The 25,490-nt window shown below is 34.3% G+C and overlaps 1 protein-coding gene across 5 annotated transcripts in view; it reads left to right on the forward strand.

Annotated features, from left to right (window-relative positions):
- CSMD3 (CUB and Sushi multiple domains 3) overlaps positions 1-25,490 on the forward strand; it is a 528,421-nt gene that overhangs the window by 315,003 nt on the left and 187,928 nt on the right. For all 5 annotated transcript variants that reach the window (XM_048939546.1, XM_048939547.1, XM_048939548.1 and 2 more), the window contains 5 exons: positions 687-1,013; positions 9,935-10,129; positions 11,351-11,489; positions 16,788-16,975; positions 20,454-20,642. In XM_048939546.1, the coding sequence (XP_048795503.1) occupies positions 687-1,013; positions 9,935-10,129; positions 11,351-11,489; positions 16,788-16,975; positions 20,454-20,642 (1,038 nt within the window). The remainder of the gene's footprint in view (positions 1-686; positions 1,014-9,934; positions 10,130-11,350; positions 11,490-16,787; positions 16,976-20,453; positions 20,643-25,490) is intronic.

Raw genomic sequence — 25,490 nt, forward strand, 5'->3', positions numbered from 1 at the left:
ACCTGGTGGTACTCAAAACCCACCAGGATACTTTCCTTACTCTAAGGAACCTGATTTAGCAGAGGAGATGGACTAGGTGACCTCCAGAGGCTCCTTCCAACCCGTATGGTTCTGATTCTATGATTTTCACTAAAGTAATACAGATCAAATATATTCAGAGTATGATCATTTATTTTCATCCTTGCAGTTTATTATGTTTCAACAGGAATGACTGAATATAAAATATTGTCCTGATAATAGCAACACAATTCTGTTATCCCTGTGAGAGTAGTTATTATCTTACGCTTCTGTGCGAAAAACAAACAATAAGGGCAGCTGACCTTCTGTCTCTTCAATGTTATCAATGACAGGTCTGTTCATCTAAACAGTTACCTAATGAAAATAATAACTGCTGCCAACTGGTTAAGAAGTACATGAGTACTGTAAGAACTAGCATAGGTTTCTGATGCAATGAGGATGTTCCTTATTACATGAAGTCTCTGCTTGAGAGGTAGTTTTATGGAAGGAAAGGTAATAAGAAGATACAAAAAAACTTCCTATCTTCACGCCAGATCACAGCAAATATTGAATTATTCAGTTGAAATAGTAAGCATGTTTAAATATCTCATACAAAGCCTTATAATAAAGTAAATGCTTCTTAAAATATTTGTTTCTGTTGTCTAACTTCTTTCTCTCTTTTTTGGCAGTTCCTTGCCTTTCTAATTTCACTGCACCTATGGGAACTGTACTTTCACCTGATTATCCAGAAGGATATGGGAATAATTTAAATTGTATCTGGACAATTATTTCAGAGCCTGGAAGCCGAATCCATCTTTCTTTTAATGATTTTGACTTGGAATCTCAGTTTGACTTCCTTGCTGTTAAAGATGGTGACTCTCCAGATTCCCCCATAATAGGAACATTTACTGGTGCTGAAGTTCCTTCTCATCTTACCAGTAATGGTCATATCTTACGTCTGGAATTTCAAGCTGACCATTCAATGTCAGGACGTGGATTTAACATCACTTATAACAGTGAGTAATAGTAGTTTCTATGAATGTATGTTTTGTTTTCAATATATAATTCAGGAGATAAGGATGTTAAAAAGGCATTATAATATGCTTTCAAACAGAACATATATACCTAAAAATACCTTATTTATGAGTTCAAATTGTCTTTTAAATGCTATGTAGCAGCTGAAATTAAGTATATATTTATCACTTACTGCATTAGAGATTGTTGCGATGGGATTGGTTAGATGACTTAAATTTAGGCCAATTTCAAATTGTATAAGTGAACTGTACTGAATTTATTAAAAGCACGTTTTGTCCTGCTGGTCTAATGTTACATAACGTTAATGACTATCATTACATATACTGATTGAGGACTTGTACTAGTTTGCCTGTGGGTATGGAATACCATGGAGCTCTTCCCTTATAAAGTTTTAGAGTGTATGAAGTCACCTCATAGCCATCTTTTCTCCAGACAAGATAGCTCTAGTGTTCTCAGCCTCCTCTTCCCATAGGACATCCTACCAACACCTTTACCAGCTTAGCTGGACACACTGAAGGACTATACCATCCTGAACACAACAGTCAAAGTGAACCCATACCAACACCACATACAGTGAGAGAATCAACTCCTTTGACTGGGTTGCTATGCTTAAGGCACACTAAAATGTGATTTGCCCTCTCAGCTGCAAAAGCATACTGTGACTCAAGTTGAGCCTGCTGTTGACAATCATCCTCGGATCTCTTTCTCCTGAGCTGCTCTCAGCCAGTCATCTCCTGGACTGTACCTCCATCCCATGTGCAGAAACCTTTGTTGAACTTTGTGTTGCTACTAATTGTCCAATGCTCCAGTATACATAGTTTCCTCTGAAAAACCTCTGTCCCTTCAGGGAGTCAACAACACCTATCAGTATTATTAGCAAGCATGCTGAGGATGCATTCTGCTCCTGTATCTAGATAATTGATAAAAATGCTGAACAGAACTGGCCCTAGAACTGAGCCTCGGGGAGCACAGCTGGTGACCATTCACCAGTCACATTAGTCCCATTTAGTTTGAGTACTGATACTGAGCCAATTAATCACCCAGTATAACTTCTATCTGTTCACTACAGAGGTAGACAGCTTGATCATAAGGATGCCATGAGGGACAGTATCAAAAATCTTACTGAAAGATTACATCCAATATCTTCACACCAGCCACAAAAAAAGTGACCTTATCATAGAAGAAAAGAAAATTACTAAGGTGGAAGATTACTTTGATGAAGTCACATTGACTATGCACGGTAATAACTCTGTCTTTTTTAACTGCCAACACAGCCTTCTCCATAACTCTTCCAGGAACTGAGGTTAAACTTACAGTTTCCTGGGTCTTCTCTCATACTTTTCTTATAGGTGGTTATAATGCTGGCTAGCTTCCAGTCAGCTAGGACTTCCCCAGACTACCAAGACCGTTGTTAAATTTTTGAAATGGGTCCAGCTCTTGTGTCCAATAAGCCCTTCAGCATTCACTCTGGGGTGAATCCCGTCAGGCCCCATGGACTGGTATAACTGTTCTCTTACAATTTCAGTGACCATAGATGGAAACTTATTGCCCCTGGAACTATTTTGGTCTATTCAACTCTGAAATCTGGATAGACCAAGATCTGTCATTAATCTTGAAAACTGAGGCAAAAAAAGATGTTCAAGACCCCTGCCTTTTCCTTCTCCTTAACTTTTAGGTACCCATCTGCTCCAAGTATCAGTCCAATGTTTTGCTTTAACCTCCTCTTCCTTCCTGTTGACCTACTTGGAAAAAGGTGGGGGGTTTTTTGATGTCTGATGCCATGGTGGCCTGTATCAACTCAAGATGAGCTTAGACTTTTCTTGTTTTCTTCCTGCGGATGTGAACTATATCTCTGTGCTCTCTGTCTCTCTCTCCCTATGAAGCCAGATCTTGCTTCCAGAGGTCATATATTTTCTTTTCTGCCCTAGTTCTAGGAGAGATTCTGTTCAGGCAGGTTGGTATTCTGGCCCCACTTGCTTGACTTGGGACACAAAGGGTTTGCCTGCTCATTTTATTTATGACATTTAAAATGTGTTTCTTGAAAAGTGCCCAGCTCTCACAGACCCTTAAATCTTTTAGAGTTGATTCTCAAGGGGCACTGCTAGTTAGCACCCTGTGTAGCTTAAAGTAAGCTCACTTTAAATCCATGGTGGCAACTCTTCTGCCCCTTTTTCTCCATATGCCAAAAATTTTGAAGTTAACTATGTTCATGATTACTGTGACCAAGTAAGCCACCTACTGCCACTACCCCATACAAGACCTTTGCTATTTCAATCGCTATCAGGAGGGCACATTTTGCAGATGGTTCACATTGACATGAAGTTATCTTCAAAATGCTGGAGTTTCCCAGAATTGCTTATTTTGGCAGTATGATTTCCCCAGTTTACACCTGGGAAATTGAAGTCTTCCATAAAGGTGAAGGTATCTGATTCTGAGATTTCTAACAATGGCCTGTAGAACAGTTCTGTGCCATCTTGTTGGGTGAAATACTTCACCCACAGGCTGTGTCTTCCCTAACAGCAAGGACTATAGTCTAATCCCACCCTTATGTTCAGCACAGAATGTTCACTTTGCCTGCTCAGCCTATCCCTCCCTTCTGATCATAAAGTCATTCATGTACAATGCTTATATGTTGTGGCTGGATACACCATTACAATGCTAAAAATAATACTTAAAAACTACTGCTAGATATACTGTTTTGGTATGCTTATGCACAGGTTGAGATAAATTAATATTAATTATATCCTGATTAAAACATATATTACAACTGTGGTAGCCACAGGAAGAAAAATTTCAAGACTGGCATTCAGAGCAGTTGCAGTAAATAGTAATTGGGCTTATTTCTTCAGAGCTCTGAATTCTATCTACTTATTTCTATTCTTTTGAAGAGAAACTGTCTCCTGTCACCTTCTATATTTTTGTTTATGTATTACCTATTGGTTGAATTATAAAGTTGTATGCATTTTACTTGTTTTTCTTCTGAGGGAGATGAAAAAGTTAAAACTAACCAAATGCCTATATATCTCCTCATTTACTGCTTAGCACTGTATTCATAGACAGCATAATAATTGAAGGTAAAATTAATTATCTTCTGTATCACTAAATACCATTAGCACTTACCTTACTCTTCACTGGTAAGAGTTATTTTATATCATCTGAAGGACACATGAAGAACTGTCTGTGTTTTATTGCTTTGGCTTTTATCCAACAGCAGAGTCCAAGTAAGATATGTTCCCAGCTAGGGCAAACACAATGATCCAGTGTGTAAACTCAGACCATGATGAATACTGAAGAATTAGTTTTACTGAAAAATTAGCTTCCTGAAATGATGCTTTCCCGTGAGCATATGTAAAATTAGATATTGCTAACCTAGAAATGAAGCAAGATGGATTAGGTTTTGCCAAGTTACTCTTTTTTTGAGTTGGAAAGAGATTGGATCTGAAAATCTTGATGCATATCCTCTTGCTATCATCTACAGAAAGTAGTAAAATTAACAGATCGGCTAGTAGTGTTCTGTTTTGTTTTACTACATTTTGTTTTTCTTACAATACAGGTAACAGAATAGTACTCTGTAGGCAAAATATCAGGATGTTGTGGATATTTTGTTTTCCCCAGAAGCCTGATAGCATGAGTAATTGGTCCCATTCCTGTCTTTCTCCGTAACACTTAAGAATGTGATCATGACAGAGGCTTACTTGGAATGTAAATTAATCTTCAACCATAAGATTTGAAGGATAGATGTGAATCCATATCTTCCCTTCCAAGAAGAATGTGATACATGCTTGACTGTATGATAAATTTGTCTTTACTGTTCCACTCAGTATAAAAGAAACTGAGATTCATTAAGTGAAAAATGAAAATGAATTCAGACCCAAACTACATATTTTTGTCCAAGAAACATATAATATTTCTTCATAATATTGCAGGGACTAAATCTCCCTCTATCCCTCTGTTTTATTTGTTCTTGTAGTTTCCCTTTCCATATTTTCTTTTTAATTAATTTATTGTTTAATTTAGTTTGATTTTGGTTGTCAGTCTTTCAGAGAATAATTTCTTAATGCCTGCCTTAAACAGCTGTCTTAACTTAAACTTGCTGTCTAGCTAGGAAAGACATAAACCTACACCAGATACTATGTAAACACTTTAAAAATATATTCTCTTATATTTCAGATGTCTATTTGTAATTATTGTAGCAGCATATGTAGTCTCAAATAATTTATTTTTTTTCAGTAAAATCAAGCCTAATTTCAACTTCTCTAAACAAAAATTAAATTTGTTTTTTAAATGTATCATCTTTGATTTACTCCAAGTGTTTGACTTCAATATGCCTGATAGGTTGTTATAAATCTTCCAATTGATTTTAATTATGGGGATCAGACCACAAATGTGTGTCACAAAAATGGATGATAGAATGTTCCAGTAACCAAAGTACTAAGAACTCAAAAAGATGTCAGTTTCAGCTATATCCAATGCTTGTGTGAATTTACTTATATCTCTGACATAACATAAATGGAAATGGCATATATTCCTGAAATTACATTAGTTGAATTTGCTGTAGAACTGCATATTTATCCTCAGCTTCTCTCTTCCAGATTATATCCCAAACTGAGGATTTCTTAATGACATTTCTCTTTCTCTGTTCTCTTTAAAGGGATTTAAAATTGTTATTGGGGGATTGAACTCAAAGATTTCTGGAGGTCCCTTCCAACCCCTACAGTTCTGTGATTCTGATTTTGTGTGATTCATAAACTCACCCTTACTTAGTTTTCCCTCTGCTAAGCTAAATGCATTGGACTTGTTCATTTAAAGTAAAACTCTGAAACTTTTGTCATATTTGTGACTTTTTAATAAATTCTTTTCACTTCATCTACATCTTGGTTGAATTATGAACATTAGAACTAGACACGGTATCTGAATATAATCATATAAGCTATAAGCAATGCATTTATATAGTTACATAGTTGTTTTGCTTCAGTTTCAATTTCTTGTTTAGGTCAGGACAGAAAAGATGCACACATTATTACTGTGCAACAGTTGGACCTATGCGAATTCATGGATTTTTATTACCTTTGCTCCAAATGTGTTAATGCAAAGAGAACTAACAAGTAAAAAAAGTATTTTACTTGCAGAAGAATGGGTTGTCAGTGGTTGGGAGAAGTGTGTCTAGCTGTTAGAGTCTGGTCTCAGGTGATCCTTCGTAGGCAGGCATTCCCAAAGCCCAGGACATGCCAACTTTGTTTTGGGCTGAGGTGGGTAAGTTCTCTGACATAAAGAGCATCTTGCAGACTGATTTTTATTAGTTGGTGGACTGCTTTGAGCTGTTGTTCATTGACTAAGGTGTATGAAGTGCTATGCAAATGTATCTGTATAAGTTTAGATCTGCTGTTTCTGCTAGTAATGAAGGGTTTCTTTTGGTTTTCATAGCATCTATGTAATTGTGCTTTATCTAATAAAAGTTACATGCCTAAGAACTACATAACACTTGACATGCGAAAGGTCAGACTGTGGGCTATTGACATTAGCTAAATTACTTGGCTGGTTCCAGCTGAGTAGGCCATGTCATTCAAATTACAAGACAGTGTTTTTGAATACAAAGAATGCTTTAGTCTGTTTAATTACTGTGACAGGCTACACTCACCACTGGACATTTTTGCTGGCACTTCATTCTCCTAGACATCTTAGACTCAGTACTTCCCAGGATAGAATTCTTCACATTGTGTTATGTGCTGCACAGAAGTATGTGTTTTCCTGTGATAGTACAGTGTAAACTCTTCTTGTTTGCATCACTTTTAAAAGCCTTTCACTTTTTATGAAGTACCACTTTTATATTCACTTCCTCCTTGATATTTTTCTCTGAAAGAGATACACCTATTGGTAGACTTACCAGTTAAGACTTCACAGGGCAATCTACCACAACAATGAGTTATGCCAGTGGACTATTCCTTTCTGGTCCTGTTTTCAAGAACCATTCAGAGCAGACTTTAGACTAGATGAGTTTTAGTTATTTTAATTCCTACCATCTCCATCTTGTCTCTCCAGATCTTTGCAGTTTCTCCCCTTCATGTGCTTTGAAGCAAAATGCAAGTTTTAATATTCTTCTGAGTTAGTGTCAGAACTGAAAGTACTTCACTGTCACTCTGTACAATGTTTTTGCTACTTGGATTTCTTCCCGATCTGACTTACAATATAGATTCAAACATGATAGTGGATGAGTTCAAGTTAAAAAAAAAAAAAAAAAAAAAAAAAAAAAAAAAAAAAAGTTGTACATTTTCTTCACATTTAAAGAGGGCAAGGAACATTTCTATTACTTCTTAATTTATTGATGATGGATCAAATATTAAGTACTTGCAATTTTATGCTTTTCCTTTTCAGTTTCAGATATGTCCAATATTAAAGCTCCACTACAAATGCTGCAGGGTGACCTCATTGCAGCCTTTCAATACCTAAAGGGAGCCTACAAACAGGAGAGGAATCAACTCTTTGAAAGGGTTGATAAGTGCAGCACTAGGAGAAATGGTTTTAAGTTGAGGGAGGGAAGATTTAGGTTGGACATCAGGGGGAAATTCTTTACAGAGAGAGCAGTAAGGTGCTGGAACAGGCTGCCTAGAGAGGTTATGCATGCCCCATCCCTAGAGGTGTTCAAGGCCAGACTGGATGGGGCCCTGGGCAGCCTGGTCTAGTATTGAATGTGGAGGTCGGTGGCCCTGCCTGTGGCAGGGGGGTTGGAGATTCTTCTATGAATCTTTTCTCAAGTATAAGCAGCCTGATTTTTCTTCAAGTAAAGTAAATGCATACACACTTTGCTGAGAGATTTAGGGTTGTTGTTGGTGAAAGTTATGTCACCCTCCTGCTTCCCATAGCCATCCCATGCATTGCAGTGATTTCCACAGGAGGAGCACTAGCAGCAGAACTCACAGTACCTTAACTAAAATATAGTGAAGTAATCCAACTTTACAACCTCAGTAAACTGCTGTCATATACAAGCAATCTATATCTGAAGTCGACTTTTATCTAAATGTGAAAGTAACTATTAAAAATCTTTCTGTGTCTGATCTGAAGCTAGTAAGAAAAACAGGCATTTTTTCACTAAAATTGAGGGCTGTGCTTAAATTACTGACAGAATTTTTGTGGAGAATGGAGAAGGTGTAGGATTGCATTGTTTCTGAATGCCGTCCTCTAACATCCTCAAGCACAATTTTAATTCCCAACATATTTGGCATTCTTTAAGTTAAAATGTCATAATACTAATTTTGTTGTCTTATTATTCAGATTCTTCAGATAAATTCAGACAATTCAAAATCTGCCAAATCTTTTTAAGAAAATACTTTTTAAATAGAAAGGTGTAACTACTAAAAATACAACGTATGCAAAACTGTCTTGAAAATAGAATAATTATGGTCTTTCTGCATACAAGCTTATTTGACAATTTATAGTAAAATCTGTTATCTTACATGCAGATTGCTTAGAAGATAATAGGCCATTTATTCATTTAAAAAGTATTTCACTTTGAAAATCATACGATTTTTGTTCTTGCCAGAGAAGAGAAGTGTGAATTTCATAATTCTTTAATATAGAATAATTATATAACAAATACTCTTAAGAAATTAGACTTTGTTTATATATAAGATAATTTTAAAAATAAGAATTTTATTTTTTAGATTAAAATGCTTGGAAATTCTTTTTTTTTTTTTTTTTTTTTTTTTTTAGATTATTTTACTAGTGTTACCACTATTTTAGTGTCTGCTGAAGCTACTTGAATGCCTAGGCTGTTCAGGAAGAAATGAAAACTTGAAAGCAAATTAATATGATTAATTTGTCTGGTTTTAATTAGAATTAAGTTGAGTAGTCTGCTGGAAATACAATAGAAAATCAATTTTCTTTCTTTTGTAAAAAATCTTTTAGAATAATGTTTTCATTTGGAAATTTCATGGTTTTGATATGTCTTGTCTAACAGACACACAAGTAAATCTGCAGAAAATATTGTGAAAATAATCTCCTTCTTACATAGACTTAATAAGAGGTAATTTAGAATTGTCACAGTTCAGAAAGGTGGACTTTTTGCATATGGTACCTATTCATGCTGAAAAATACTTCTAAAAAAATCCACATTTTGCCTACATTGTATATTTATTAAGAAAGTATCAAAATATAGTAATTAATGAATGCAAAGTTTTCTTTGAATGATATTTCTGTAAATATTATTTTGCTCACCACTGGTAGGAGGATGAACTTGTCTTTTCTCCCAGTATAAGGTGAATTCTATAGAATATTTATGGTAATAGATATAAACTATCTTTATTATCCATTCAGATATATTTAAAGAAATTCTATTTTTTTTATATGCTCTTAGATTTATTTGAAATTTTGAAGTATTTATACATCCTAGAAATATATTTGAGCATAGATAAAACCATATAATTACAGTGATTTATGATGTATTACTATATTAATATAATTTATTCACTTTTTTTTTTTTTTTAAATCTTTTCCCAAATTCTCTCCTATTGTTCAAATGCTTCCAGTTTGGAGGAAAAATAAAATAAAATCATACAATGGCAATATTAGGCAAACTCCAGTCACTATGGTTCCAATAAATTTATCAGTGAATTAAAAAATAAAAATAATAAATATAAAAAAATGCTATTATATCAAAGATGCTGGCCCTACACTTTTCATGGAACCTTCTGGCCTGTGTAGTATTAGACAGTTTGGGCTGTTACCATCACTGATGTCTTCTGACAGCATGACTGTTCTAAACAGAGATTTATATTAATAAAACTTTGCAATCCTAATTGCAAAACTTATCAGACTTATTATTTTATTTGCTAATTATATTTTTCTCTGTGCTTTCTTTTTCTTTTCTTTTTTCTTGTTTTCTTTTTTTTCCCTTTTCTTTACTTAGCATTTGGGCATAATGAATGCCCTGATCCTGGAGTACCAATCAATGCTCGACGTTTTGGTGACAACTTTCAGTTGGGGAGCTCAATTTCTGTTATTTGTGAGGAAGGGTTTATCAAAACACAAGGAACTGAAACAATCACTTGCATGTTAGTGGATGGAAAAGTAATGTGGAGTGGACTTATACCTAAGTGTGGAGGTATGTATTTTTCTTTCTATAGTAATGTTCCTTAAGTTGTCACTAAAGGAAATTCAGACCGCTGCAAATGGTTAGCACAAAGCTACTGTGAAACCGAGCCCATAATAAAGAAGTCTAGTGAGACATAAGCCTGTATTATAACTCTGTCTGCAAGAAGGAAAGAAGAAAAACATGAAAAAAAAAAATGTGGTGAGAACACTGTTATACGGGCTCTGTAATGATAAGAGCTTTCCAAGAAACTTAGTGGGCCTCAAATGCTAACAGTTTGTGTTGCTCATACTTTCAGATAGCTCTTATTTGGCACTAGTGGAACTACAGTTTTCAAAAGGATCAATTCTTCTTTTTCTTTTTCTTTCTTTTTTTTTTCTTATTAAAGTATGTATTTGTCCACTTCTAGAAAGGATTTAAGGCCATGAGCTTTAGTGCTATCAGCACACCAACAATATTCTTCTCTTCACTTTTAAATTCCTGTCTAACCAGTATCCTAACCAATCTCATTAATATGAAGAAGAAAGAAATAGCAAAAAAGAAAATTATTGCTTTTACTAAGTAACTTAAGCTACTTCAGTATCAGTTTTGTTTTAATAAAGTTTTCTTATTGTGCATTTACTCGCTATCACTGAGAGAAATAGTACATATTATTTCCTGTATTTCTGGTTGGCTATAGATACTTTACAGCATTTAAAATATATTTACAAAAAATACAAGCTAATTTTGTAAAAATTAGATATGAATGTGAATTTTTAATTGCTGACCTGACAAATAAAATGTATGTGTTCTCACAGTAGATCCTTGTCAAAGCTGAAATGACAGTTTATGAATTCCTAGCTTAATATTCAACTGAACCTTCTGCATAGGCTTTTGAAATCTCTCTATTCACTGTTAAAAGCTATTCATAGTGCTTAGGTAGTGTTTTGCTGTACGTCCTTTGTTACAGTAAAATGGATTGTAGCTTTAAAAACACAATATAAATGCTTCTGTCATCACTTTTTGAACAGAATTAATTTTCTCTTTTAAAGGTTTTAAGCTTTTAAGATTTTAGTTCAGTTATTTCCGTCTAATTCCAAACCCCACAGGGTTTGTCAGCTTTAAACCTCATTTCATCTTCTTGCAGATGGATTTTTAAAATTTAAGTATAGTTGTGCTATATTGAAATTGATAACTATGAATTATTTGTCATAAGCCTTTATTGTTATACATTTGTCTTTGTTTCACTTTTAGCTCCGTGTGGTGGGCATTTTTCTTCTCCCAGTGGAGTAATCCTTTCTCCAGGCTGGCCTGGGTATTATAAAGACTCCTTGAATTGTGAGTGGGTGATAGAAGCTGAACAAGGACACTCTATCAAAATTACCTTTGAAAGGTCTTGGCTGATGTTTTTCTTATTTCATATTTCCCAGTTTTTACCTAGAAGCAGTTCTTTGTTAGCTCATAAACTTTCACTTACTCTTAAATCAAGCAATTGTGTTATCGGGTAGGATTTTCTAAAACACCTTCGTGCCTTCAGGTCATCAATTTTTTCTTGAATGTAAGTTGTACTTCAATGAATTGAAAAGCTTTTGAAATTCCTACCCTTTTGCATATATTTAAGTCTGTCTGCCCTAGTTAAAAGTTTGGTCTGTTTATAAAGAGTAGTACATTTAATTTGCTTCTAACTGTGTTAATGTGATGAATTATATTATGAACTCATTTTCTTTTCCTCAAATGTGTGAAATCTTTAACTCCGAAATCTCAATCAGTGGTCAATACTGAACTGAATGAATTCATGCTTTTATCCATTGTGAATGTTTAATTCTCAGGTCACCTGATCTGTTTTCCTGTGTGTGTGCTTATAGGATGGAATTCCAGTTTCCTGTAATTCCTGCAGCAACCCACTTTTCCTATATTTTACTTAAGTTTTCCCTACCTGATTCCAAGGAATGAAATATGTTAAAGCCTTAAAATTCTCATGGCAGCAAGCTGTAGGCATTGAACTCAAGCTCATTATGAAATAGCAAGACATGAAATTTAATTTAAGAATTGTTTATATTCTAAATATTTTAACCATGTTATAGATTCTTCTTAATTGCTAATATTAAGAGGCTATATGATGATTCAGGAAAGAAAAGGATTTTGAGTGTAGGAGTTATAGCACACAAATAATGTGTGAGTATATTTTAATTGCTATTTGTATCACATCTTTTGACAATTCCTTAATCATATTCAATCTAAAGAGAAAATTAACTTCAGTGAAATAAAAATTTATTTGTAGCAGACAAAGAAAATGACAGTCTTCTCTTAGCAAAATTTCTCATTATGAACAGGTTGATTTTTAAAAAAAATTATACTACTATAGTTTATACTGTAATAATATGCTCATATGACATTATATACAAATAGAGGACATAATACAGATACTTCAAAGATATTTCTCATCTTTAGTATGAAATGAAAAGTGATCTCCCAAGATCACAATTTAAGTAAGCTATCAAATTTGGTAATTAAAATGTAAAAGAGAGTTGACTAACTTGTGCACAAATTCATCAAAATTGTTTCAATTCAGAGTTGAGATTAACATTTTAGTTTTCTTTATTGTAAATAAAAAATAAAAATTTAAATCATGGAACTTTCAAGAAATCTAGTTTCTGGAAAGAAAAAAGTATCAGTTCATTTGAAATAGTTTTTTTTACTTCAGCATATCATTGTTAATAAAAATTTTATTGTGGTCAGTCATTTCAAATTGAAATGACTTTTTATTTTCAAAATTCCTTATCAGCTTGATATTCTCCTTTCACGCCTGAGTTGCATTAGATCTGACAATCTCAGATGTACACTTCTGGCTTATAATGTATTAAAGCCTTGTCATAAAATTGCACAACCTCTATTAGGTGAGCAGTTAAGAGCAATAAGAACACGATGTGATCTTTTCAGATCACAGAGGGACTTCTTGTTCTCTTTATAACCTAACCATGTTATTACACTTCCTCCTTTTCCATTGCTGCTTGTTCTAAACAGTCTTGTTACCTGTCTCAGATAGGGATGATACGCATATTGGTTGAGATGCAGCACAGTAAATTCAGAGAGACTTATTTACATATGAGGGTGCGTATTTATGCTTTTATGTGCAGGATAACATGTGAAAATGCAGTATGTACATTTGCACCCATGCATTTAGGCATATGAGAGCTGCTCTAAAAAGCAATGCCTCCTATTTTATTATATTGGCCTGTGACATCAGAGACAGACATAGGTGGTTTAGCAGTAGAGATTGAAACTTTCCACAAATATTCCATTAAATTTTATTGCTACATAACCAATATCCAGAGAGAGTCAATCTGATACGATGGTATCTGACATGGAAATGTGTATGAAATAAATGTGTGCCACTGAATTCCTCCATAAGGGAAAAATTGCCCCTACTGACATTCAGTGACTCTTGAATGTTCATGGAGATGATACAATGGACATAAGCACAGTGAGGCAGTGGGTGTTGCACTTCAGCAGTGGCAACACAAGAATAAGTAATTTCCATCTGTGCAAATTTTTACAAGTATAGCATGCAGGCTCTTCATTGCTGGTTAAAATGCATAGCTAATGGTGGTGAGTTTGTTGATAAAGAGTGTTTTGCAGCTGAGAATTTGTGCTATCAGATAGCGCTAGAGTGCTTTGTTGTAGTTTCCATGGAAATAAATAGAAGGCATTCTTTTTGAAGCAACCTGTGTATAATTACACATTTGAATGTAAATGTATTACTTTGTAAAGCTCATAATGAAACTAATGCTCATAGTGTACTAGTGTATACGTATATTTTTTTACTTAGACATTATTAGCATTTTTATATAATTTAAATTGTTATTCAGAGAAATAGATATACTTGCTTCATTTGCAAAACTCATTATAGTCTTGTTGTCCTGCTCTTTATACTTCAAATCTGCAGCATATTTTCCTCAAAGACAGAAGGTTAATTTTGACAAATACATATATTTGAACCAATAGCCAAATGACTTTTTCCCTTTTTCATTAAAAATCAAACCAATAACAGTAAAAAAAACTCACAAAACTCATATTTTGTCTGGATTTTTAAAATTCCAGCTTTGTTCTAAAAGACAGAAATATCCCATTTCTAACTTTATTTTTAATGGAAATACACAGATTTCTATGAGTCAGTAGTTTTTAAATATATTCATATTTCAGTGAGAGTAAACATATATAGTGCATATTTAACATCTTTATGTCCTTTATTTTTGAATTCTCAGAGATGATGGGAAGAATTCTTGTTACTACAGGTTTCCTTCAGAGTGCCACATTAATTTTATTTTCAGCTTATCTCTTCCATGATAGTATAGATTCCCTTTTATTTCTCATCTTTCTATAGTTTCTCTCTTGAGACACTGCATATGTTCAACATTCTGCATTTGATGCTTGTCCATGCTGTTCCTGTTTCATGAAGCTTGACACAGGTGGAAAGAAAAAAGATCTATAGGCGGAGAATAACTTTCTTTTAATTATTTCATGGTGTCCAGAAGGACTTTTCTGTGATTTGCTTCATGATTGTGAATGAGTAGTCTGAAGGGTTTTTTCCTTTCACAAAGTTATAGCTACGATAATCTGTTTGATATTTATTGTATATCAGTAGCTATGCAGGCTGAGTTGAAATGACGAAAGTGAGAAATCTGCCATTCTTCACTGTAATTAAGTGTTCATCATGAAGCCTAATTATGAGCATTTAAATGCTAGAGGTGTTAATCAGCAAACTACTGAGTCAAGCACTAGTCACATTTGACTAATGAGATCACTTTTTGTTGGGATATTCTGATCATATTCTAACACCACCTTGAGTTGACAAGCTGTCTCTTAAAAACAGTGATGCATGTTGTAAATATTAAAGCATCTTTATCTTTTCAAATAAGATTTTAAAAGTGTTTCCTCCTGTGTTAATTGGACAGAAGTGAAATGAACTGTAACTGAATATTCTGAAGTTCTCCATAAGAATATGCCTCACATAGCAGTGAAATCATCCAGATTAATTTAAAATCAGTGATCATCCAGATTATTTTAAATTAGTGGTTTGTTACTTAGAAAAGGATACTAAAGGAGTCTGACAGAACCCAAAATTATTTTTTATTCAATTTCCTGTAAAAACCTTACTAATTTCTCACAGCAGTTAACCAGGTGATATATAAATATATCACATTGGCTGATTATAAACAAAAAAATTATTTCAGAAGAAAAAGAAAACAAGTAACACAGTTATAAATTCAAATTAAATTATCTCATTTATCTGCTATGTGCAGTGTTATATATATTCTTTCATTGTCATGTACACAACAGGGCATTCATCATACGTCTTTGGAGATCCAACTTAGTTTTATTATGCCTTCCTCAATCCTCAATTTCCGTGATTGCTTTTGTTCTGTAAAGTTTAATGGGAAAAAAGGATTGGGGAAAAAAAGAATATAATAATAATAATAAAATGCCTAGTTGTTTAGCCTTTTAAAATTGCCTCTAGATCATGTAGGAGCAAGCAGAAAACTTTCAGCTAAACTTTCAGCTATTTGGCTTCTTAGGCTTATTGTGATTTATTTCTTTAAGTCCCTATTATTTTCTTTCTCTGCTCTCGTTCTACGTAATTTCATATGAGCAGAACTGGAATAAAATAAGGCTTTATTTAACTTCTCATCTTTTGCCATGCTTCTTTTAAGCTCTGACTCGTGGGATATAAATACAGAAGCAGAGAGTGCATTGCTGATAATCATGCGGTTTCTTGTATGAATTTTACAAAGCCGAATTAGGCATCCAAGTAAATTGGTGAAGGAGTTAGAAGTATCTGAAGGATATAGTCCTGCTGTTAATTGTTTCTTTCTAATGCAAGATGGGCTTTTCAGTACTTCATCAGTGAACCCATTAAAGCTAGATGATTAATGTTATATCTACCATAGCAAGAAAGAGAGAAACTGCTGTGAAAATATCAGAGACATGGGATTGCTGATACCATCTAAAACAGGAGTAGTATATCTATCTAGCAGCAGTGTCACTTTCTGTTTTTTCTTGACAAACACAGCACACATGGGCTGTAAAAACACATTTAATTTTGTAGTACTTTCTAAAACAGGAATTTTTTTTTTTCTGCCTAACTTCTGCTACTTCTTTGGACTGAGTCTCATTTAGCACTAAGCTCCAGGAGTCTCAAAGACCACTTAAAAATTATATTCCCACTTATAAACTATTATAAAAGTAGGCCGTTAGATTATTATTCCTTCTTAACATCATATATTTCAATGATATTTGTGCCAAATGGAATAGATACAACAAAGAAACACACAACCCTAGCCTCTATCTCATTTTTTTTTTTACTTTTCCATGATAGAAAATCATTCTGTGATATAAAACATTCAAATGGGTAATATTTATTTGTGCTAACAAATTATATGTCTCAGTTTTCTGTGCTGTAAACCTGCTCAAGGAATTTAAACTTATTTCTGATCTTACTAGAGCACTAACCTGAAATTTGGATATAGTAATACATAATAATTATTGTTGTAAAGTAGATATGTGGTGAAATAACTGATTAGGATCTGGAAAGTAGCATAGTTTTAAAAATATGGCATACTTTGCATGTGTTTGTTCAATTTGTTTCAACTGCTGCTTATATTTGTGCCTATCGGTGTTTCCTCAATTCCAGATTTCAGACAGAACTTAATTATGATGTTTTGGAAGTCCATGATGGACCGAGTTTATTATCTCCACTTCTGGGATCTTACAATGGTACTCAGGTTCCACAGTTTCTCTTTAGCAGTAGCAATTTCATTTATCTTCTCTTTACAACTGACAACAGTCGTTCTAACAATGGATTCAAGATTCACTATGAAAGTAAGTCATTCTAATATGTATGATTTGATCTCCTCTTCTCTGCTATTCATGGTCATAAAATGGTAAAGGTACTGCTTTCTGTATATTGCTGAGTCAGGCCTCCTATTTTTCAAACTGAGTAAGTTTTAGTGACATTAAACTTCTAAATGATGACATGTGATCTCACTTTGAGTTTGATGTTCTTGCTGCAGTGCTCTGTCCTTTAAGAATCAGAGGATAATGGGAGGCAAATGACTTTCTTCAGGATGTCATTCTTCTGTCATTATTTTTACTTTTTGTATAGTGTATTTTCATATGTTTAAAATGTCATAACATCAAGAAGATAATCAAAATCCAAGGAAAATACTTGAATTACTGTCCTGATTAATGTACCTCCAGCTCTCAAGCTAGAAGGAAATGTAATTTATGAAAATTAACTGAAAATCAAAACTACTGAACTTCATGATTATGGATATTTAGGGAACTAAAATCCTGTATATTATCTGTTCATTTTGATTTTTGTATAGATGTATTCTATTTCCCTTATTACACTTGTATAAAACACACTGCAAAATGTAACAGTAAGATTTAATACTTTTATGAATTTGTGAAATTCAGAGAAGTTGCTATATTATCATTTCATTTATTTTTTGTAGTTCTAAAAATACATTTGTTTCACATATTGATTTTGTGTGAAAAAATAGTTGTTCTAATGCATTTAGTAATAACCATGAGCACGATGTTATCTGTTTTGAATTCCTACTTGTAAGGACTAACTCCAAGGAATTTTAATATGTTCTTATTTTTTTTTTTTTTTACCTTATTTTTTCACTATTTTCTCTATTCTCATCGCTAACGGTAAGGATATTTAATACAATATGTGGACTTTGTCACATAAATTTCGAGATGCTTTGAACTCTACCAAATGTTAAATTCTGAAAAGTTGTGCAGAAAATCAATCATCAGATCTAAAATTATTTACTATCTCAATCATCCCCACAATATTTCAATTAATTACATCAGTGGCAGAACTAATAATTTGTTAATTCTCATCCTTTTTGAAGTTTGAAGGATAGCTATCCTTACACAGACTATTAAAGTAATTCTCCTGACAAATACTACATAATTCTTACAAAAAAAAATTGACCAAATGAATAATGTTTGATGCCTGAAATTACACTTCAGAAATGTGAAAAACAGAAAGAGGGAAGTTGCATTTAGTAAATTTATTCTTACTTCTAACTGTTTTAATTTAATACATCTTGAAAGGAAATTAATTTTTTTCTTCAAATGTATGAATTTTTCAATTTTATTGTAAAATCCATTTTCACTAAAATTGATCCCTATCCCAGATTTCTGCTGTAAACTAGTGAAGAATGAAAGTTAAGTTATAGGTTCATAGAGGAGATAGCATCATAGAGGAGAGATATTTTCCAATCGTGGTGATTCTAAGATCGTATCTTGCAACTGTCCACCTATCACTAGTACTTTCCCACTAAACCATGTCCCTCAGTACAGCATCTAAACATTTATTGAATACCTCCAGGGACGGTGCCTCCACCACCTCCCTGAGTCTCCCTTTCCAGTGCCTAACCACTCTCTTGCAGAAGAATTATTTCTTAATGTCCAACCTGAATCCCCCCTGGCACAACTCAAGGCAGTTCTTCCTAGTCCTATCACTTGTTACATGGGAGAAGAGGCTGACCCCACCTCTTTTCAACTTCCTTTCAGGTAAATAATTGCAGGAAGTCATAACGTCACCCCGAGCCTCCTCTTCTCTAGACTAAACAATCCCAGATTCCTCAGCCACTCCTCTAAGACTTGTGTTCCATACCCCTCACTAGCTTCATTGCCCTCCTCTGAAAATACACCAAAGCCTCAATGTCTTTCTTGTAGTGAGGGGCCAAAACCAGACTTGAGATGTGGCCTCACCAAGGCTTCATATTATTATCATTATATTAAACAATAGGCGAAAACTGTGTATGTTTACAAGTTTTACACAAAATAAACTATTTCCAATAGCTTTTCTGCTTAACGTCCTGTGATTATATGCAGACATCTGGTATACATTTTATTTGTTTAGTTCTTACTATTTCTAATATTTTATATTGTGCTATATTATCCAATATAGTCCAATTCTGATTTTTCTTTTCTGGATGATAATAATGCTTAATGATTTAATGTTGTTCTCTTCAGTCATCCCATTATAATGTGATGCCTTTATTTTCTTTGTTAATTATTGCTTTTCACAATGAATTTATTTTGCAAGGAAGACTATCTTACAGATTTTCCTTGGGAATAGAAGGATAGATTACATCAGGAAAAGAACTTACAGTGAATGTTTCTTTTAATTTACCAGATCTCAGTAATATTCCTAGAAAATTTTGTTTCTTTATTTTTTCCCACAATTCTTTAACAAAAAAGATAATCTGACTGGGAAATAATGTAAAAAGTTTTTTAGCACAAGTATTTTTTTAACACGTTCCAGTTGTGCAAGAGAAGCATAGACCTGTTGGACTACATCCAGAGGAGGGCCACAAAAATGATCCAATGGATGGAATACCTCTGCTTCAAGGACAGATTGAGCGAGCTGGGGCTGTTCAGCCTGGAGAAGAGAAGGCTCGAGGGAGACCTAATAGCAGCCTTTCAGTATTTAAAAAGAAACTATAAGAAAGAAGGAGACTAACTCTTTAGCAGGATCTGTTGTGATAGAAAAAAGGGAAAATGCTTTGAAATTAAAAGAGGGAATGTGTAGATTGAATATAAGGAAAACGTTTTTTATACTAAGAGTAGTAAAGTACTGGAACAGGTTGCCCATACAGAAGGTGGATGCCAATTCCTGGAGACATTCAAGGTTAGGATAGACAGGTCTCTGAGCAACCTGATCTAGCTGTGTGTGTCCCAGTTCATTGCAGAGAAGAGGAACTAGATAACCTTTAATGGTCCTTTCCAATTCAAACAATTCTATTCTCTGAAAAAACTCCCCTTATCAAGTCAGCTACTCTTTTCTCCCTTTTATGATATTTATCGTCTTTCCAGTATTTCACATATCAAAGAGAATTAGATATGAGAATAACTTATGTAAAAATATGGTTCTTGTAAATATTTTGAGGATGATCAGAAAAGAGGAAAGAAAAAAGTTGGGAAACCAAGTTTAATCAGGAAGAAATAGGCTGAAAACAAGGATGTTAAGTTATCATCAAAACTCTTAAATATAAGCATCAGGGACAAAATCACATTAATAGTAGTGAGACAGAATAAACCTAAAATTACATTAAATTATGGAATATTCTTTTTGTCTACAGTATGTATTTCATTATCCAAAGCATCCTATAGCAGTTACACAAAGAAGCAAAGCTCAAGGATAAATTATTGAAAATGCTTGATGCTTCCCCACCACTGCAGTACAAGAATTACTTAAACTAAAAAAATAAAAATAATCTAGATTTTGTTTAACTAGTTTAACTGCGATACTTTTTTTTTCTTTTTCTTGAAATAGGTGTAACTGTTAATACTTACTCTTGTTTGGATCCTGGCATACCAGTGCATGGACGCCGCTATGGACATGACTTCTCAATAGGTTCCACTGTCTCATTTAGTTGTGATCCAGGTTATAGGCTGAGTCATGAGGAGCCTTTACTATGTGAAAAAAATCACTGGTGGAGTCACCCACTCCCAACTTGTGATGGTAAGAACAAATGGATAAAATACAGAGTAGTTTAAAATATATGCATTTTCGCCAGAAGAATTAAATGTCTAATTTTATGAAGAAGAATAAAACTAAAAAGAATAAAGAATAAAAAAAAAAGACTAAATGAATGTTATATACCTCTGTGTGATATTTAGAAATAAAATGAAAATAATATATAATTCATTAATGTAGGCGATTACTGAAGATATGTCTGTCTGAATTTATGTTACCATGAGCTAACTGATTACCTTTTAGCTCAGGGCATGCAAGTTTATCTACTTGTAAAGCCGTTCTTACAAATTACAAATATTTGCAGTTGGGTATCCATCTACAGTCATATATGTATTGATTTCAAACATGAGATAAGGTTTTTGTACCTGACTAAAATGCATTTTCTCCAGTTACACATTGTTTGCTGTGTTCCTAGATTATTAACAAAACTCGTCACTTTTCAATCACTGTATGAACTGATCAGTGCTACATTATTTGTGGTTTGTTCATATGGTTGTTAAACAACACAAAAATGGTATTGTGTAATATTTTCTGCCACAAATTTCAGAGTATCTAGCATGTCATTACAAAATTTGCTTGAAAAACTAATAATTTGTTTGATTTTTATCTGAATTGATCATTTAAAGATGTTTTCCCCTTCTAGTGATATCAATTATATTTAATATTACCGTAATGTTTATCTTGAATATTTTAGATGCTTTCCTTTGGGTATGGAATATGTTGCATTGCCTCCTACGGTACTGACCTAAACCAGGCCAGGACCAAATGACTGCACGTACACACCAATATGATGAACAGCAAAATGGCGTTTATTACACGTGAACTCTAGCTTATATAACCTATGTGCTTCGTCTACGCCCCTAAGGGCATGAGCCACACATCAATCATAGAACAGGGAGAGGGCCTATCGCGTCACATCCCTTGCGGGGGTCTCTCAGTCACCTTCAACAGGAATATACTTTGCTGATGATAAAAATGTAATCAAGAATAATTCACCTAATTAATTCTAAGGTAGTATTAAACAACATAATCAACAACAACAAAAATCCATAGAAATTTCATAAGGTATATAAGGTTTGTAATAGTATATTTTTCCTCAAACAACCCTTACTGTCTCATAATGCTCAGAAAGTAAAAGCTGAACTTGTAAGACTTACAAAAAGCTCACTGAATCATAGATGTGTGATTTGCCATATGTAAATGTCTTAGTTTTCTCCATATTTCATCCTTTAAATGATAGGGTCTTTAAATTGTAGTGCCTTTCTAGGTCTTCAGCATAATTAGCAAATGCTTCATTTTCTTATATAAGGCTAGGATGAACATGTGCAGATATGATGGCAGAAATTTATGGCTATAGAGCAGAAGATGAATAATTACCTGAAAATGGTACTCTACAGTATTGTAGACCTATTTCTGGAAGGATTCTGCTTCTCAGTCTGATTCTTGGAATGAGGAATTGCAAGGTTCCCATCGTTTACAGGCAAGGGGCTGAGCAGGCTATAAACGGAAGATAGGTTTTCTTACATTGGTAAACACAAGATGCTAAACATCTAAACAAAAAAAAAAATTAATGCATATCCTATGAATACTGTTCCGTGCTCCAAAATGAACATACAAATTGTGATAAATTTCTTCCACTAGTTGCTGAACTAGTACGTAATTCACTAAGTAAATGAGATTTTTTTTTTTCTCCAGAGCACATTGCTAAGTGACAATTGTCCATAGAACAAATATGTTCTGAAGGCAGGACTGAGTCCATTTATTATAGTAAATTTAATCAATTCATGGTTGAACTCAATTTTATTGCTGAATTTCTTCTCAAGTGGCATGTTTTTTAAATAGGATCCAGAGTCCTTGCACCTCCTGGGGAAAATAGGGCATTTGCTCAATGGACTGTTCCTTGCATAAACTGAGAGGATGTCTTTGTATTAATTGTGCCACTAATAAACACATTGATCACTGTTCCTGCTCATTCACTTAATTACTGCAACAGTTTCTGGATAACTAGGCTCTTTTTTATAATTGCTTTTTTGTGTGTGTATATATATGTGTGTGTGTGTGTGTGTGTGTGTGTGTGTGTATGTAATTACATCTTGTAGCAATATTTGTTTGGACAAAACATGACAACTCATGAATAAAAAGTGTTTTCAAGGAGAAGCATATAGAAAAGGAAAAAAAAATGACTTTAGAATCTGTTTTTCCTCAGAGTATGAAATTGCATTAACTATTATTCTAATTTTTGTAGGACTGTAAACTCATTTTTACATGAGGTGTTTGGATATTACACAGATAAGCATAACAAAAAACTTACGGGGGAAGTCACACTTCATTATCTTCAGAAACATTTAGAGTATGTTGAGACTAATAGTTTAAAAATAAGCAAACAAACTGGCTGTCTCCATCAGTAAAGACTGACCTCAGGGGACAAGTGTGTCATTACTGCAAGCTGTATAAATAGTTTATATATGGATGATTGATGCACATGAAAGATTTCATTGTTCATTTCCTTCATTTGGATTTTTATGTGAATCTGTGTAGACAAGGCATGCACACTATTACTCTGTGTACCATTTTGCATTGCTTTGTGTGTGTAAACATACACATCCACATATACAATCACATATATACATACATAACAGCAAAGCACTTCTAAAAAAGTAATAATAATAATTAGAACTCTCTAAATATAACATTTTTTACAATAGCAGTATCCATAAGGAAATAAAACTGTTCAAATGATGTCCACGAAGATTGAAGTTTCTAGAGGACAAGACTGAGCAGCAGAGGAAGAGGTAACTTTGTTTGTTTAGACTAGAGAAGGCTAAGGGGTGGCCTCATGTCAGTCCACAACTTCCTCAAGGGGAGAGTGAAGAGGCAGGTGCTGATCTTTGCTCCCTGACGATAGATTCAAGGGAACATCATGAAGCTGTGTCAGAGACGAATAAGGTTGAATGTTAGTAACAGGTTCTTCACCAGGAGGAGGGTGGTCAGGGACTGGAGTAAGATTCCCAGTGCAGTGATCACTGCGCAGAGTTCATGAAGCACTTGGACAATATTCTTAGATATATTGTTTAATTTTTGTTGGGCCTGAGTTAGTGGTGCTGTCTGGTCAGAGGCCTGTAACTAGTAGTTTTCCCCAGGCGCTGGTACTGGATCTGGTCATATTCCACATCTTCATCAACAACCTGAGTGAATGGACAGAGCCCACCCTCAGCAAGTTTGCTGATGATACAAAGCTGGGAGGACTGGCTGACATACCTGGAGTTTGTGCTACCATTCAACAAGGCCTGGGCAGACTAGAAAGTTCGGCAGGGTGGAACCTGCTGAGGTTTAACAGGGATAAGTGTAGAATCTTGCACCTGGGGAGGAATAACTGCATATATACATACAGATAAGGGGCTGACTTGCTGGAGAGGAGCACTGTAGATAAGGACGTGGGGGTCCTAGTGGGCGACAGGTTGGCCATGAGCCAGCAGTGTGCCCTTTTAGCCAAGAAGTGCAATGGTGTCCTGGGTGCATTAAAAAGAGCGTGGCCAGCAGATAGAGGGAGATGATACTCCTCCTCTTCTCTGCCCTGGCGAGGCCACACTTAGAAAACTGTGTCCAGTTCTCAGTTCCCCAGTTCAATAAAGACAGGGATTTCCTAGAAGGACTCCAGCAGATGACCACAAAGATGACAGAGGGTATGGAGTATGTCCTGTATTAGGGAAGGCTGAGTAATCTGGGTCTGTTTAGCCTTGGGAAAAGAAGACCGAAAGGAGATCTTATAATGTTAATAAATATCTACAGGGCGGTGGGACACAAATGGATAAGGCCAGGATCTTCTCAGCAGTGTAATTTAATGGAGTCTAATATAATGGAGTGCAATGTAATGGCCTAAAACTTGAACACAGGAAGTTCCATACAGAAGATTTTTATGGTATGGGTGACAGAGCATTGGAAGGGGTTGTCCAGAGAGGTTGTGGAATCTCCTGTGGAGATATTCAAGACCCATCTGGATGCCTACCTGTGAGACCTATTGCAGGTACCTGCTTCAGCAGAGGAGTTGGACTTGATCTCTTGAGGTCCCTTCCAACCCGTCATTCTCTGATTCTGAGTTGATCAGTATACTCGACTTGATGATCCTTACATATCCCCTCCAACTCAAAGTATTCTATGATTCTATTATCTACTTCTGCTCATTTTTTAAAGGCAAATGTTCAAGGAATATACATTCAGCTTCTTACATACAGGACCGCAGAACAGTTATAGCTGTGGTCTAGTTGAGTCTCTTAATTCAGTAGTTGAATTATTTTCAGTTTTCAGGAGAAGAAGTCTGTGTTAAAATTCAACGAGAAAACCAAAGTTTCTTTGAAGAATGAAGAGTAATACTTATATTTAACCAACCATTATAAATTTAGTAATTTTTAGACTTTTAGTAAAATGCTTTAACAGTATTTTATATGAAATATTGCCAATTTTTGGATTGGTAAGATAGCTTTTTTATGTCTTTTCAGAAAAAGTAACAATGTAGGCCTACATCACCATTTTGCCTTTATTTCCCTTCTTGTCTCATGTCTCAAGCCTCATAGCTTTTTTTTTTTTTTTTTTTAATCCACCTGGACTAGACAATAATCTCAACTACTGTGTACATTTACTTATTTTTCAATATTTCATATGAAAATGTAGTTTGGCTTATTTACCATAAAGATGGGCACAATACTTAAGAAAAGAAACATGCAAAGAAATATAAGCCATATTCTCAAAGAACACTTGTTAGAATTATTGTGCTTAAGAAAGAAAATGCTGTTTTTGAGCTTTGCTTAGAAAAAATACTACGTGTTTTACATTAAC

The sequence above is a fragment of the Lagopus muta genome, chromosome 3 (assembly GCF_023343835.1).
Source record: "Lagopus muta isolate bLagMut1 chromosome 3, bLagMut1 primary, whole genome shotgun sequence".
Taxonomy (NCBI): domain Eukaryota; kingdom Metazoa; phylum Chordata; class Aves; order Galliformes; family Phasianidae; genus Lagopus; species Lagopus muta.